The sequence below is a fragment of the Mustela erminea genome, chromosome 6 (assembly GCF_009829155.1).
Source record: "Mustela erminea isolate mMusErm1 chromosome 6, mMusErm1.Pri, whole genome shotgun sequence".
Classification (NCBI taxonomy): Eukaryota; Metazoa; Chordata; class Mammalia; order Carnivora; family Mustelidae; genus Mustela; species Mustela erminea.
In genome coordinates this window covers 130,716,274-130,733,277 of record NC_045619.1, presented here as the reverse complement: position 1 = coordinate 130,733,277, position 17,004 = coordinate 130,716,274, and the positions used below count along the sequence as shown (strand labels likewise).

Here is a 17,004-nt window from a genome sequence, read left to right as displayed (position 1 = left end):
CAGGCAGAGTCAGAGGGAGAAGCAGGCTCCCTGCGGAGCAAGGAGCCCAATGTGGGACTCGATCCCAGGACGCTGGGATCATGACCTGAGCTGAAGGCAGCTGCTTAACCCACTGAGACACCCAGGCGTCCCATGATGCAGGAGCTTTAACATGAATATTTAAATAAATATAAAGTGACTAAAAGTTTGAATCTTAGAATCTGATACAAAGATTTTGAGTAGATATTTTTTAAAAACTGTAATATAAAAGATTTCTGAAATTAGACATTTTACCATATGGGTATGAAAAGCCTCTGCTTCTAGTGTTAATTATTATTTTAGGCAAAACATGTATTCTTCACTTAGATAAAGAGTTTTAACTATACTCTTTATGGAATTATTTTGAAAACACAGTAGAATGTGTTAAGTAGAATTTAAATTTCTAAATTTCCACAATTTCCAATCTTATTTTGGTCTAAATGTAGAACAAGGGAAAGAAATAGCAAAACAAAACAAAACAAAACAAAACAAAAAAAACCCTTCATCATAAAACTGTATGCTACCAAAATAAAAAATGTCCAAGAAAAAACAATCTGTAATAAATAACTGGTTCCACTAAAGATTCATTTAGGCATGAGTATTATAAAAGTCATGTTAGAAGAAAAGAAAAAGAGAGATAAAGAGAAAAAGAGAAAGGAAAAGAAAGAAAAGTCATGATAATTTAAAACTCACAGTAAGAATCCTTATCCTTGACCAAATGCCGTATTTCCTCCATCATGGGAAAGCTTTTCCCAATATAATTTTCCTGTCATTATATATTTCCAGCCCATTTTTTCTAACTTTGATATTTAACAGAGTTAAAAAAAATTCAACTTGTCCTATTTCTATAAAGTGGTTTGTTCTGACCAACTTTCCACTTCAAACATAAAATGATGATAGGCAGGCCACTGCTAAGTTTTAGGAGAAAATAATAGACAAAACTAAATTCAGAGCAGAAAAATTAATTTCACAAGAGAGTACATTACCTTCATATTCAAACTTAAGTCTTCATCATCTGATGTAGGCCATGAAGCATTATCATCACCAGGTTTAATGGAAATACTTTAGAGCAAAAATATACAACAAAAACAAGTTAATGAAAAAGAAAAATCAAGTGAAAGGTCATCTATTTATTTATTGAATGAAGTTTCTTGATGTAATTGAACTTTAGCCTCTGTTTTTGTTATTAAGTTTTTATTTTAATTCCAGTATCATTAACACACAGTGCTGTATTATTTCATGTATACAATATAATGATTTGGTAATTCCATCACCCAGTGCTCATCACGACAAGTGCATTCCTTAACCCTTAGCTCCTATTTCACCCGTTCCCCCACCCATCTCCCGTCTGGTAACCATCAACTTGTTCGCTATGGTTAAGAGTCAGTTTCTTGGTTGTCTGTCTCTCGCTTTTTGTTGTTTTTTTTTTCTTTGCTCATTTCTATTGTTTCTTAAATTCTACATATGAGTAAAATCATATGGTATTTGTCTTTCTCTGACTTAACTCCACTTAGCACAATACTCTCTAGGTCCCTCTATTTCACTGAAATGGCAAAATTTTATTCTTTTCTATGGCTGAATATTCCATTGTATATATATGTGCCACTTCTTTATCCATTCATCTCTCAATGGACACTCGGGCTGACTATTGTAACTAATGCTGTAGTAACCATAGGGGTACATGTATCCATTCAAATTGGTATTTTCATATTTTGGGGCATAAATACCCAATAGTGTGATTACTGGATTGTAGGGTAGTTCAGTTTTTACCTTTTGGAGGAAATGCCATACTGTTTCCACAGTGGCTGCATTAGTTTGCATTCCCACCAATAATCCAAGAGGATTCCTTTTTCTCCACATACATGCCAACATTGTTATTTATGTTTTTTATTTTAGCCATTCTGACAGGTAGGCAGTGGTATCTCATTGTAGTTTTGATTTCCATTTCCCTGATGCTGAGTGATGCTGAGTATCTTCTTAGGTGCCTGTTGGTCATTGTGTGTTTTCTTTGGAAAAATGTCTGTTCATGTCTTCTGATAATTTTTAAATTCGGTTGTGTTTTTGGTGCTGAGTTCTATCAGTTCTTTTTATTTGTATACTAACCCTTTATTGGCTATGTCATTTGCAAATATCTGCTCCTATTCCATAGGTTGCCTTTTCATTGTGTGGACTGATCCCTTCACTGTGTAAAAGCTTTTGATTTTGATGTAGTCCCAACAGTTTGTTTTTGCTTTTACTGCTCCTGAGGCAAGAGCAGTAAAAGCAAAAATAAACAGAAACAGACCCAGAAATACAGAGAATTCTGTATCACCAGAAGAGAATGGGGTGGGAAGATGGACAAAATGGGTAAAGGGGAATGGGAGGTTCAGGATTCCAGTTACAGTAAGTCACAGGGATACAAGTACAGCATAGGGAATACAGTCAAGGGTATTGTAATAGCATCATGCAGTAAGAGACAGTAGCTATGCTTGTGGTAGGCATGGTATAACATTCAGAGTTCTTAAATCACCTGAAACACAACATAACATTATGTATCATCTATGCTTCAATTTAAATAAATAAACAAACAAATATACACATGTTAAAGAACAAATTTATGTTAGTAGTGGGAATACTGTTCCCAGAGAGATTAAAAACTACAGGGTCCAACTTTTTCCCTACCCAGGTCCTGCCTTATTTAGGTCTATATGAACTAGCAAGACCTTAATAACCTTCATAAGCACTGAGATACCCAAGAAGAGAGACTGCTATAAAAATAGAGTCCTGGCAGAGGCTTTAACCCGCTGCTCGGGTCATGGTCCCAGGGGCCTGGGATCGAGCCCCGCATCGGGCTATCTGCTTGGCGGGGAGCCTGCTTCCCTTCCTCTCTCTCTGCCTGCCTCTCTGCCTACTGGTGATCTCTATCAAATAAATAAAGAAAATCTTAAAAAAAAAAAAGCTTTAAAAAATAGAGTCCTGGTAGCTGTGCCTCTATTTCCCTATACACGGCCTAATATTTTCTTTCTGTGAGCTCTTAGATCATTCTTTTGCAGGGCTCAGTGGTACCCTCCAAACTTTTAAATCTTTAGCCTATGAAAGCAGATTCCCAAAACAAGCACAGCATCAAATGATCAAGAGTAGAAGCCATTTCCTGCTCCTGGAGGACAAGCTAAACTGAAAGTCATCCATGTAATCATCTCAATGTAGACATGTTACCAACTACCCAAATGAAGCTCTGTTACTGATTTGACAGCCAGTCCTAGGCCACCAAACCCTACATTTACACGGGAAGGACATCAGAGAATTAGAAAAAGAGGTGGAGTGAGGAGACCCCTACCTTGGGCCATATATCTGTGTGGTTCAGAATCTCCATTCCCCCTTAGATACTCAAGAGGATCTTAGCCAAGATTGGGCTGGAAGTAGATGATATCACATTCCTATATGTTGTAAAAAGCCTTCCCCGTGGCTCAAATGATTTTACTACCTCTCAACAGAAAACCTGAAGTATGCTAGTTCATTCAATTCAACCAACCAACAAAAAAACTGCTCATGATTCTCTTGAACCCTCTATCTTAATGTGCTTTTCTAAACTCCCAATATCCCGTATCCTTCATTCCTTTCTGTGTGTGTGTGTCCCTCATTTCTGTAAGCCATCTTGATCTAACTTATAAGCCCAAATATTCTGACATCTTTTCTAAAACTCTTATTCCCATCCAACCCAGTGTCGTTATTCTTGAAACTCGACCTCTCCTGCCAATTCCTTCTATACGCACCTTCACTGTGTTCACTAGACCCACTCCCCATCTTTCTATTATTAAAACATCCACCTATTAAGATGAGAAAAAAAGGAAAAAACCTGAATGTAAATCTCATTTCTGTCACTTATCATATCCAAATAAGTCACTTTAATCTCTCTTGCATTTCAAATTCTCCATTTAAATAATCACTTGGTGAGGATGTTAAACACAGGTTGTAGTACCAGAGGGTATTTTGATTAATTCATCTCTAAGATGCCCTAAAATCCTGAAATTCTATGTGCTTTTGATTTTGTCTACAGAAAAACAGAGAATACTTAGCTGGCAGAAAGGGAAAAAATTAATGGAATAAAAGAAACACCAAGAAAAGCAGAGAAGAAAGAAAAAAGAAAAAAACAAGAAAAGATTATAGAAAAGTCAAGAGAGAAAAGGAAAAAAATCTACAAAAAAAGAAAAGGCTTCAGGGAACTGGTCAAGGGCCTAGTCTAAAGGGAAAACTAGACAGGGAAGTCAGTAAACAGGAATCATTTAGAAATATCCTCTAAATAGATGATAAAATTAATTAATGTATCATGGCCTACACCTAGATTACATATCCATCACTTCTGGAAAAAGCATTCATCTCAAGGAGAGCAGACATCTCTTTATCTAAGAACTTGCCTGATTAGGTCTTGCTTATGTAAAAGCTATGTACTATGGCCATAGGTAATGAGAGCCATCCTAAAATCTTTGACAGTAAAAACAAGAGACTAGTTGCCACTGCACTAATTACCCCTAGTTATCACTAGTTGTCAAATATATTAGAACAAATGCTTGGACTAACCTGGTTTCTTAGGAAAACTCTAAATCAGCAAACACATAACTAAATCTGACTTTCTGAGCTGATCTGACTAGGATCTGTACCTTAACCTCAGTGCTGCGGAGGGACAAAAGAATTGATGTGGGAGTCATGCAGGCTGGCAGTCAAATCGTGGGTCTACTACTCTTTTTTTTTTTTTTTTTTTTTTTACGTTAAAGGATTCATTTATATTATGATACTTCTTAAACAGAAACACAATTCAAATATAAACACACTTGTAAAACTCTTATTATCTTAATCAAACCTTTGTTGACTACCACACTTAGCTACTAGCAGCATTTGGATGCAAAGGTTTCACTTGTGCTAATCTAGACAAGCCAAAGCAGAGACTCTGATTTGGAGACTTAACAGACACCCCTGCCAGTGGGCTCCTGCTGCTGTTGCTGCTGCTGCTGCTTCCAGACAGCGCTGGGGGCATCTACTTAGGTTTTCTGCTTCCAGCTGAAGGTTTACATATTTGTAATGGTTCCGGAATGGCCTCTTCACTGATAAAGCCTTTTTTGGTGAAGGCTGAGATTCTGATTTCAGGGCAGCTGGAGCACAGTCTCTTGAAGTCACTTCCAAAGTGACTTTGGATCACGTTTGGATTTAGGTTTCTTCTCCTTTTTTTCAACTGGGGATTTTACCTTCACTTCTTTCTTTTTAATTTCTTCCACTTTATTTTCTCCCAGAGTGAAGTTCACATCATCATCTTCACTCTCCCTAAAATCAGACTCATCCTCAGACTCTCCACCAGCAGGTTGGTTCAGAGTCGTCAGCACTACCGCCATCACTGCCTCCGAAAGACTCTTCCTCTGTTGTACCACAGCTTTTGATGCTGCTTTTCTTTTCCCTTGAGCGCCGCACACATCATCTTCCTTGGTAAGCTTATCCAAATCTAAATCATCACTGGCTACACTGCAATCGGAGAGATGGGGAGCCTTAGTCATTATCCCAATTTCGCTGCTGCCACATTTTTTTGGTGCTTGTATCTCGAGCCTCTCCCACATCAATGGTGACCGCTGGAAGTTCCTTCACTGATAAAGCTAGTGCCACTTCTAAGTCTCACTGGTAAAGTTCATCACCTAAAGCCATCCTTTTTTAGGTGTTTTCTCTTGTAGTGGGATATCTTCTTTCTGGACATTCTTCAGTTTAGGTTTCCTTGTTTCTAGTATTAACTCCTTTGGTATTGTTCTGGGCTTCTTATTCAAAGGTGTGGTTGCAGAAACAAAGTCATCATCACATTTGAAAATTTGAAGAATTTTCAAACTGAGTAACTGACTAGTTTCTTAGGCCTCATGAGGGGGCACCATGGCCCCCTCCAAGACCAAAAATTCACAGCGTTCAAGCTCTTGTTAGCAGCAGTGGCGGTTTCTGGGTCTGCTACTCTTTAACTATAGAATCATAGGTCAATTAATCAAATTCCTGAACCACAGCTAATTAATGAAAAAATAGACTGTAACAGCACATCTACTTTGTGATGCTATTATAATGACTATATAAGTAATAAATGGCAAGCACATAATATAGTGCCTAGCACACAGTAGAACTCTCAACAAATGCTTTTCTCTGCATTCCCTTGTTAACACAGAATTTGTAAAAAAAAAATCCACAAAAATCCTACCTGCTTAAAGAGTCTTCTTCAGAAGTCTTATTCGCCACTAAAGAAAAAAGCAAAGTACATTTTAAATCAACAACAGAAAAATACAGAATATTCAAATTGTAAGACTGATGTTGTATTAAAAAGTATTCTTCGGGACCAAACCTGGCAACCACACTGGAGTGAATATTAATTATACTATTGGTATGCAGTTAACTTGCTAAGAAATGTTACTTTCTCCTCTACATTTACCAAATGGAAGAAAAGAATGTGGTTCAGGATGTTGACAACAAGAAGGCTACACGTGTAGAGGAACATGCGGTAAATGGAAACTCTCTGTACTTTCTGCTATATTTTGCAATGAACTTGAAAATGCTGTAAAAAATAAGGTCTATTTACTGTGAAGGAAAAAAACAAAAGGCATCCATTGAGACTGTTAAGTGTTGGTACAAACCAGGTGATTTATCAAGCATTTACTATTTGATTTCCTTCTGGGAACCAGAATATGCTAGGGAGAAGATGCCTACATGATTATCACTTAAAGAAAACTTCAGGCACTGAGTATCTATAAGATTCTCATATTGGCAGACAACATCTCACACAAGTTGTCGTGATTTAATGCTGGAGGAATTAAGCACATCCATAGGCGGAGGATTCTTAGAAGCCTGCACTTGGCTTCCTCTAGACTTTACTCCATGCACCTTTCCTCTGCTGATTTTGCTTTGTATCATTTCACCGTAATAAACCGCAGGCATGTGTACAAATATGCTGAGACGTGCGAGTTCCTCCAGTGAATAACCAAACCTGGGTGTCATTCTGGGAGCCTCTAATACCAATGCATCATATGCAATTTTTATGATTAAGGTTGATGTTTTAAGACACAATTACAGTTAGAAGGTTATTTCACAGAATACCTTTCCTTGAATCTGTTTTTCTTAGAATTTGCCTGGGAGACTGCTGTATTTCTATATCCATTTGAATAAAGGCATAAAAGGAATAGATGAAATAATGTGAGAAAATAATGTGAAACAAGCAACAACCGTATTTTAATTGGGAAAAAAAGAGAATTCTGATGATTACCAATATGTTCTACAGTATAAAAGTTCCTATAAAAAAACTAAAAGGTCACATAAATTTTCTGCAACTAAATAGGGCTTAATTCACTTCTATTGTAGTTATGAATCGATAAGGTAAGGGATAATTATAGAAAAATATATAACTATCATACACAGTATAATAACACACTATTGGTTCTAGAGGTTTTTTGTTTCCACTCATTTTCTTAATTTCTTATAGAATTAGAAACAGTTCACCTATTAAAGGCAGTTGTTGACAAACTGCTCAAAAACTCAGAAATACTACATTCAAAATGTAGGATGAGTTATCCACTCCAGCCTGAAAGTAGTGGATTTGATCGTTAGAGATCAACAGAATTCATTTGGGGGAAAACAAAGTGAGTTATCTTATATACATAGATTGTTAAAAACTTGTCAATCTAATTGGCCACATATTCTTGTTAAGCCATAGTTTACCAATTTCTGAAAAAATACAAAAGCATGTCACATTAAAACTGTTATCAGGTAAAAATTTCCGATAATCCAGAAAATGCTTTCAATCTTGGCTAAACATCATCACTAACTCTGTCACTGTGGTACAGGTACAAAGAAGTTAAGCACAAGAAACAACAAAATATGAAATACATTTTAGATGGGGTAGCCTGTTACCTTAGGAGGAAATATACATATAGTAGAAATGTGTTCCAATAGTGATAGATTCCAAGACAGTTTTCCTTAGTGCTTTCTTTACAGATGAAATTCAGAAAGAAGCAGTAAAAGTAAAGATATAAGAAGAAGGCAAATTAAAGAGGATGGAGAGAGACAGCACTAACAAAAATAGTCCAGTACTGACATTTTTTACTGACACAGAATCCCTAGCAAGTGAGAACTGGTATATTCAGCATATCACCTTATATTTCCTCCTTGATATTATACTAGTTTTCTGCAATAAAATACTTAACAGAGGTCAGTTTCTCCCAAACTTCAGGTTTGTATAAAGTATTTCTGATCAAATTTAAAACTGTCAAAATACAGCTGCATCGTGATTCCATTTCAGAGATAGGGCCTGAGAGCGGCTTCCTGCCTATTGCTTCCAGATTTTTGTCCTAGTATTCATCCAGGAGAATGTGCCAGGGACTTGAAGAAAAGCTCAAGTATCTCTACACAAAACAGTTAAGAAAGACAACACTTTTCCTCACACTTGACCCCTAAGTTTTGACAATTATGGAAAAATGTTGGCCAGTCTACTCACCAGGCTAGACCATTTCCCCTTGACCCTGTCCAGGTAGATACTGCAGTTAGAAAAAATAACACTTGCTGTGTTATTTTTCCATATTTGAACACAGAATATACCAGTCACATAAATAACAGACCTTACAACTCAAAAATGGTTCTTTTGAAAAGGTTACCACCAAAGAACTTAGTTGGATTTAAGTTAAATCCAACTTTTTAACGTGATTTTGATACAATTAATACTCCATGAAATTTTTTTTTCAAATTTTTCAACAACATTTCCTCTAATTCCTCTCCTAAGTTTCCCCAGCCACTTCTCAGTCTTCTCTACCAAGTCTTACACCTCCATCCACACTTTATATACTGGTATTCCCAGGCTTTGTCCACTGGCCTTCATCTATTTTTATATGTTTTCCATCATGGACAAGCTCAATCTTTGTCCAAGCTATGACTTTGCCTAATAATTCTAATCAGTTTATTTCAAATCAGCACCTACAAACTTGATGCTCTGTCTCCAGCTAGAAACTCCTAGTATTCAATTATCCAGTTACTAAAAATATTCTACATGGATTCAACATATACAGAAAATCCCTGGTCTTCCCTATTCCCACTGCACTCCGATAAAGTCCTACTTATTCTTCATGGCCAGGTTAAATGTTAGTGCACAACCTGGAAATATATGACTCTTCTAAGATTTCTTCTTCCCCCTCCCCTTTTTTAACATTTTATTTATTTATTTGACAGAGAGACAGCGAGAGGGGGAACACAAGCAGGGGGAGTGGGAGAGTGAGAAGCAGGCTTCCCATGGAGCAGGGACCCCAATGTGGGGCTTTATCCCAGGACCTTGGGATCATGACCTGAGCTGAAGGCAGCTACTAAATAACTGAGCCACCCAGGCATCCCCCTCTCTCCTCTTTCTACATTCAATAATCATGAAACTGTATTAACTATACTTCTTTTCTATCATTGCTTTATATTTCCCCTGCCACTGCCCTACACAAACGTGAGCTCTTAACTGATGACTTCCAGAAGGGGAAAAAAAACCCCACCAGCTAGTATTGCTATTTATTAAATGAATAAAAAGTTTGTAAGCAAAACAAATGAGAAAGGCGGCACCTGGGTGACTCAGTTAAGCGTCTGCCTTCACCTCAAGTCATGGTCTCAGGGTCCTCGGATCAAGCCCCATACCAGGCTCCCTGCTCAATGGGGAGTCTGCTTCTCCCTCTCCTTCTGCCCCTCTGCCCCACTTGTGCTCTCTCTCAAATAAATAAAATCTTTTGAAAAGTTTTAAGTTTTTAAAAAATCAGAAAGATAAGGCCTAGAAAAAGAACAACATTGTAAATTGAATAAATTGAGCCTCCTGACTTTTTCAGTATAGAGGAGTGAACATTTCATAGTGGACTGATACCAGACTAAGGAGATATAAGCGTCCTTTATCTTCCAGTCTCTTTACATGGTTTTCTTCCAATCTATCCTCCACATGAGGGGTGACCAAACTATGGCCACAGGCCAAGTCGGACCAGTCACTTGCCTGTGCCCCCATAAAACTTTATTTACAGAACCAGATGGTTGGTTCTTGCTATTCACCTGCGTATTGCTACAGGTGCTTTCACACTATAATGGTAGTTGTAGTTGAGAAACCACAAAGCCTAAAATATTCACTGTCTGGCCCTTTAGAGAAAAAGCTTGGTGATCACTATTTTGTGCCACAACCAGAAGACCCTAATTCAAATCTAATCTTGTTACCCTTCTGCTTCACATTCTCCAGTGAAGTACTGCTCCATCAAGTACTGCTGGCTCCCTCCCCAATAACCATGCCATAGTCTTCATTCTTGCTGGAGAACCACAACTTTATTTGGATATTTATCGTCCCAAACACGAAGCCACCTTACCCTAGCTTCAAAAGAAAAAAAGATTATTCTATGCTAATCACAGTACCTGGTTTACCATTGGCTGGTTTAGGAACAAGCATGTGATATAACCTAGCTTATAAGATGTTAGAGGAAAGTTGCTGCAAGCCGCTGAGTTTTCTTCCTATTTAGAAGAAACATATGGGGGAGGAGCCTGGGTGGCTCAGTTGTTAAGCGTCAGCCTTCGGCTTGGGTCATGATTCCAGGGTCCTGGGATCCAGCCCCACATCAGGCTCCCTGCTCAGCAAGAGGCCTGCTTCTCCCTCTGCCGCTTCCCCCTGCTTGTATTCCCTCTCAGTCTGTCTCTCTCTGTCAAATAAATAAACAAAATCTTAAAAAAAAAAAAAGAAAAGAAACATATAAAGAAAAACAGTCCTTCCAGTCACTGGATATTGTTGCTAATTAGCCACTCAGGAAAGGACATATAAAATATTGCCAACCTCAAAGCTAAAAAGAGACAACTGGGATCCTGGAGACATCACTGAACCATCAAAACAATTCTGGTTCCTACTGTTTTAGTCACTGTTTGATTTGGTTTGCTATTTTTAGATTTATTTATTTGAGAGAGAGTGAACGCGTGCAAGAGAGAGTGCACGAATGGGAGAATGGCAAAGGAAGAGAATCGTCAAGCAGACTCCATGCTGAGCACGGAGCCCTGTGGGATGTGGGGCTTGATCTCATGACCCATGAGACTGTGTGTGACCTGAGCTGAAACTAAGAGTCAACGCATAATGACTAAGCCACCCAGGTGGCCCCGTTTTAGTCACTATTATAAGTCACCTGTTATTTGCAGCTAAAAGCATTCGACCTGATAAATTTCCCAAGGTCTACAGGGTAAGATCTACACCTTTCCATGGTACTGAAAAACTTTCATTAGCTTGCCTTAGCTAAGTATTCACTCATTCCAACCATTCCCATAGCACACTTTTTGCACCAGCAAAACTGAACTGCTCATAAGTGCTCCAAAGTTCACTCATACATCTGAGCGTCTGCACTGCTGTTCCCTCTGCAAAACATGTAATCTTGATGGACGTTCCTCCTGTTAAACATGGTTCTTCTGCTTATTTACCTGGCAAACTTACTACTCAGTCTGCATACTATCGACTTACATATTAAATACGAATAAAAACGTAACAATAAGAATTATAAACACTAGGGGGCTCTGGCACATAGTAAGCACGGAATAAACTAAATAATTAAAATAAAGTAGTAAAAATAGAGTAGATAATAAAAATGACAATGATAATAACAAACTCCTGGAGGGCAAGGATTGTGTTTTTTGAATGTCTGTATTCTACATCAGAGTGACAGTAGCTAAAAGACACTTGATAGTTATTTGCTAAGTGAACAAATGAAAATGAGTAAATTGCAAAACCTAACCAACCTACAGCTTTTCTTTGATAAAAGTCTACTAAATTAAATGTTTCTTCATGCATTTCAGATTGTACAACACTAGGTGCCACATGTAGGGAGCAATGGTAGCATTTTTGTTATTGTGAACCATTTTTCTGCTTTTATTATAATCTGTTGAGCCTCAGCTGCCCCATTTGAATTTTTATTATGATAATCTCTTTACTAATGGCAACAGAGTATCGTGTTCTAACAAAATTACACTATCCCGGGGCGCCTGGGTGGCTCAGTGGGTTAAAGCCTCTGCCTTCGGCTCGGGTCATGATCCCAGGGTCCTGGGATCAAGCCCTGCATTGGACTCTCTGCTCAGCAGGGAGCCTGTTTCCCTTCCTCTCTCTGCCTGCCTCTCTGCCTACCTGTGATTTCTGTCAAATAAATAAAATCTTTTTTTAAAAAATTACACTATCATGACAATTATGCAACAAAAAGAAGAAAATATTGTTCTAATATGGTCAACATATCTCATTCTCTTTTACTAATGAGAAATGAGTAAATAGTTGTTAATGGTGAGATCTTGTTGATACAACAATATGTAAAACAACCTATGCTTCTCAAGGCGTTTCTTTTCTGATTTCCGTACCATAGACGGTCACCTTTAAAGAAAAAAAAAAAAAAAAAAACAGTCTCTCACTGGTATTGCTGCATACTAGCTAAGTTTTCCAGTTCGTATTTTTTGCCATTTGTTTACGGTACCAGGAAAGTATTGTAGAGTTCCCAGTTTTAAGGATAGGTCCTTTTTTAATGAGACAAATCAGTATGTAATAATATTTACTAAATGTAATCCACTTGTAAAAATTAAAAGATCCATTTTCGTAACAAGTTCAATTGTTTTAATATGCTTAAAGAGGAAGTATAAAACATACTAACTTAAAAATCTTTCTCTTATTTACACAAAGATATAAGGGATTTTAGGGGTCATGACTATAATAATGAATTTCTTTTCAAACAATAATGTCTTGTATTTTAAATTGCCTAAAATTAACTTCCTTTTTTGTTGTCCACACTGAGGTACTTTTTTAAAAAATTATGTTCAGTAGCAGCATATACTACATCGTAAGTTTCGGATGTAGTGTTCAATGATTAATTAGCTGCGTATAACACCCAGTGCTCATCACGATACATGCCCTCCTTAATACTCATCACCCGGTTCCCCCATACCCCCAACCCCTCCCTTCCGTAACCCTCAGTTTGTTTCCTGGAGTCCAGTCTCTCTCATGGATTTGTTCTTATTGTTCATGACAGTATTTAAATTCTTAAATAATTCTGAATACTGGATTATTAAGAAAGATATTAAGGAGGTGGGAGGTTGGGGTACCAGGTGGTGGGTATTATAGAGGGCACGGATTGCATGGAGCACTGGGTGTGGTGAAAAAATAATGAATACTGTTTTTCTGAAAATAAATTGAAAAAATTAAAAAAAAAAAGAGTGTCTTTTTTCCACTGTGTATTTTTTCCTGCTTTGTCGAAGATTAATTGACCATAGAGTTGAGGGTCCATATCTGGGCTCTCTACTCTGTTCTACTGGTCTATGTGTCTGTTTTTATGCCAGTACCATGCTGCCTTGGTGATCACAGATTTGTAGTAAAGCTTGAAATCAAGTAATGTGATGCAGCCAGTTTTGTTTTTCTTTTTCAACATTTCCTTAGCAATTTGGGGTCTCTTCTGATTCCATACAAATTTTAGGATTATTTGCTTCAGCTCTTTGAAAAATACTGATGGAATTTTGATCGGAATGGCATTAAAAGTATAGATTGCTCTAGGCAGTATAGACATTTTAACAATGTTTATTCTTCTGATCCAAGAGCATGGAATGGCCTTCCATCCTTTTGTGTCTTCGAGTTCTTTCATGAGTGTTCTGCAGTTCCTTGAGTACAGATCCTTTGCCTTTTTGGTTAGGTTTATTCCCAGGTATCTTATGGTTCTTGGTGCTATAGTAAATGCAATTGATTCTCTAATTTCCCTTTCTGTGTTTTCATTGTTAGTGTATAAGAAAGCCCCTGATTTCTGTACATTAACTTTGTATCCTGCCACGTTACAGAATTGCCGTATGAGTTCTAGTAGTTTGGGGATGGAGTCTTTTGGGTTTTCCATATAAAGTATCACGTCATCTGTGAAGAGAGAGGGTTTGACTCCTTCATTGCCAATGTGGATACCTTTTATTTCTCTTTGTTGTCTGATTGTTGTTGCTAGGACTTCTAATACTATGTTGTACATGAGTGGTGAGAGTGGGCCTCCTTTTTGTGTTCCTGATCTCAACGGGAAGGCTGCAAGCTTTTTCCCATTGAGGATGATATCTACTGTGGGTTTTCCATAGACAGATTTTATGAAGTTGAGGAATGTTCCCTCTCTCCCTATACTTTGAAGCGTCTTAATTAGGAATGGATGCTGAGTTTTTTCAAAAGCTTTTTCCTGCATCAACTGCGAGGACCTCTTCTATTATTGATTTGCTCTATCACATTGATTGATTTGCAAATGCTGAATCATCCTTGCAACCCAGGGATGAATCCCACCTCGTCATGGTGGATAATCTTTTTAATGTGCTGTTGGATCCTATTTGCTAGGATCTTGTTGAGAATCTTAGCACCCATAATCATCAGTGATATTGGTCTGAAATTCTCCTTTTTGGTGGGGTCTTTCTGGCTTTTGGGATCAGGTTAATGCTGGCTTAGAGACAGTCTCTTCAATAAATGGTGCTGGGAAAATTGGACAGCTATATGTAGAAGAATGAAACTCAACCATTCTCTTACATCGTACACAAAGATAAACTCAAAGTGGATAAAAGACCTCAACATGAGACAGGAATCCATCAGAATCCTAGAGGAGAACATAAGCAGTAACGTCTTCGACATTGGCCACAGCAACTTCTTTCAAGATGTCTCCGAAGGCAAAGGAAACAAAAGTGCAATGAAATTTTGGGACTTCATCAAGATCAAAAGCTTCTGCACAGCAAAGAAAACAGTCAACAAAACAGAGAGGCAACCCATGGAATGGGAGAAGATATTTGCAAATGACAGTACCCAGGATCTATAAAGAACTTCTCAAACTCAGCACAGACAAAACAGATAACCATGTCAAAAAATGTGCAGAAGATATGAACAGACACTTCTCCGATGAAGACATACAGATGGCTATCATACACATGAAAAAATATTCATCAGCACTAGCCATCAGGGAGATGCAAATTAAAACCACATTGTGATACCACCTTACACCAGTTAGAATGGCCAAAATTAGCAAGACAAGAAACAACGTGTGTTGGAGAGCATGTGGAGGAAGGGGAACCTTCTTACACTGTTGGTGGGAATGCAAGTTGGTGCAGCCACTTTGGAAAATGGTGTGGAATTTACTTAAGAAATTAAAAATAGAGCCTCCCCATGACCCTGAAATTGCACTACTGGGTATTTACCCCAAAGATATAGATGTAGTGAAAAGAAGGGCCATCTATACCCCAATGTTCATAGCAGAAATGGCCACAGTCACCAAACTGTGGAAAGAACCAAGATGCCCTTCAATGGATGAATGGATAAAGAAGAAGTGGTCCATATTCACTATGGAGTATTATGCCTCCATCAGAAAGGATGAATACCCACCTTTTGTAGCAACATGGACGGGACTAGAAGAGATTATGCTAAGTGAAATAAGTCAAGCAGAGAGAGTCAATTATCATATGGTTTCACTTATTTCTAGAGCATAACAAATAACATGGAAGACATGGGGATACAGAGAGGCGAAGGGAGTTGAGGGAAATTGGAGGGGGAAATGAACCATGAGAGACTATGGACTCTGAAAAACAATCTGAGGCTTTTGAAGGGGTGGGGAGTAGGAGGTTGGGGGATCCAGGTGGTGGGTATTATGGAAGGCACGTATTACATGAAGAACTGGGTAGAGTGCATATACAATGAATTCTGTTATACTGAAAAGAAATTTAAAAAACAATAGAAAGATATTAAGAAAGAAAAAAAAATAGGGGCCCCTGGGTGGCTCAGTTGGGTAAGCATCCTCCTTCAGCTCAGGTCAAGATCCCTGGACCCTGGGATTGAGTCCCACATTGCGCTCCCTGCTCAGTGGGAAACCTGCTTCTCCCTGTCCCTCTGCCTTTGCTCTCTCACTCTTCTCTCTCTCTGTCAAATAAGTAAAATCGAGAGGTGAGGGAGAGAAAGAGAAAGAGAAAGAAAGCAAGAAAGTGAACTTATACAATTTACACATTCAGTTTTTTTTTTTTTTCCCACTGTTCTTTCATTATCAAAACTTTTTTACTCTGACTTCATCTATGTGACCACCAAAAGTACTTCACTCTGAAAAGTCTTACCTGGGTTGTTATTTTGCGAAAAATTTTTAAGTCTTTCTTCTGTATGTTTGGCAATTATTTGGCGATTGCTACATATAAAAAGGGTGATAAACAATGTTACTATTTTAATACTGATATGAAAAATATTTACCAAATATATCAAATTCATAAGTGTATTTGAAATAATATCACAGCTAATATCAAAACTTAAAATACCCCATATACTTCAAAGTAAGGTGAACTAGTCATGAAGTAGTAATTTAGCAATTAGTAGTGTTAGCTTGCCATAATGGAACGTGTTTTGAACTCAGTGGTCCTAACTCTCTAACCACAGCTATTTGCTCTTGGAGGAGCCACTTCTCTTTGGCTTCAAGTCTTCCTCTATAAAAAAGGCATCTTACTGCCTTATTTCACAATGTTGTTAAGAGGATTTAATGAAATATTTTACCCAAAACATGGCCTCTTGGGAAAGGTGATGCCCACCATTCCGAGAAGGTCAGTATGAGACCTTTCATCACCTCATAAGAAAAGGCCCTCTGAAGGATTTAAATCAGGCTTGAGATACAGGCCTAGTAACAAAGGAGAAAGGAAAGCCCAGGCTCTTCCTGTAGCATTATTTGAACCTCTTTAAGAGCTTAGAAGGGTCCCAACTATCATCTGCTAGCAAGATAAACAAGCAAAATCCTCAAGTGGTACTTCATTATGAAGGTCTGCATGAACATATGGGCTTCACGTAAGACTTTTGAGTGTGAAGGGAAGGGTGTGTGTGGCTAAAGCCAGGGGGCCCAGCAGCCAGAACAGGGTGCTGGTGCCTTGGAATAGCAGCTGAGCATATAAGCATATGTTGTAAACTAAAAAATGTTGTAACTTTGAAGTCTCATTGTGGGTCACCATGGAGACTGTGGAATGCGGATCAGC

General features: G+C 38.0%; 2 protein-coding genes and 1 pseudogene across 8 annotated transcripts in view; all 3 read right to left on the bottom strand.

The window, feature by feature from the left end:
* LOC116594363 (ankyrin repeat domain-containing protein 26-like) overlaps positions 1-17,004 on the bottom strand; it is a 636,289-nt gene that overhangs the window by 44,086 nt on the left and 575,199 nt on the right. The window lies entirely within an intron of this gene.
* The window catches only part of LOC116594370 (ankyrin repeat domain-containing protein 7-like), a 33,859-nt gene continuing 17,370 nt past the window's right edge, over positions 516-17,004 (bottom strand). Inside the window, exons 8-10 of the mRNA XM_032349715.1 lie at positions 16,108-16,175; positions 6,215-6,251; positions 516-1,080 (exon numbers count right to left, since the gene is read on the bottom strand). Coding sequence (XP_032205606.1) covers positions 966-1,080; positions 6,215-6,251; positions 16,108-16,175 — 220 coding nt within the window. The 3' untranslated portion in view covers positions 516-965. The remainder of the gene's footprint in view (positions 1,081-6,214; positions 6,252-16,107; positions 16,176-17,004) is intronic.
* LOC116594373 lies at positions 4,157-5,625 on the bottom strand (annotated as a pseudogene).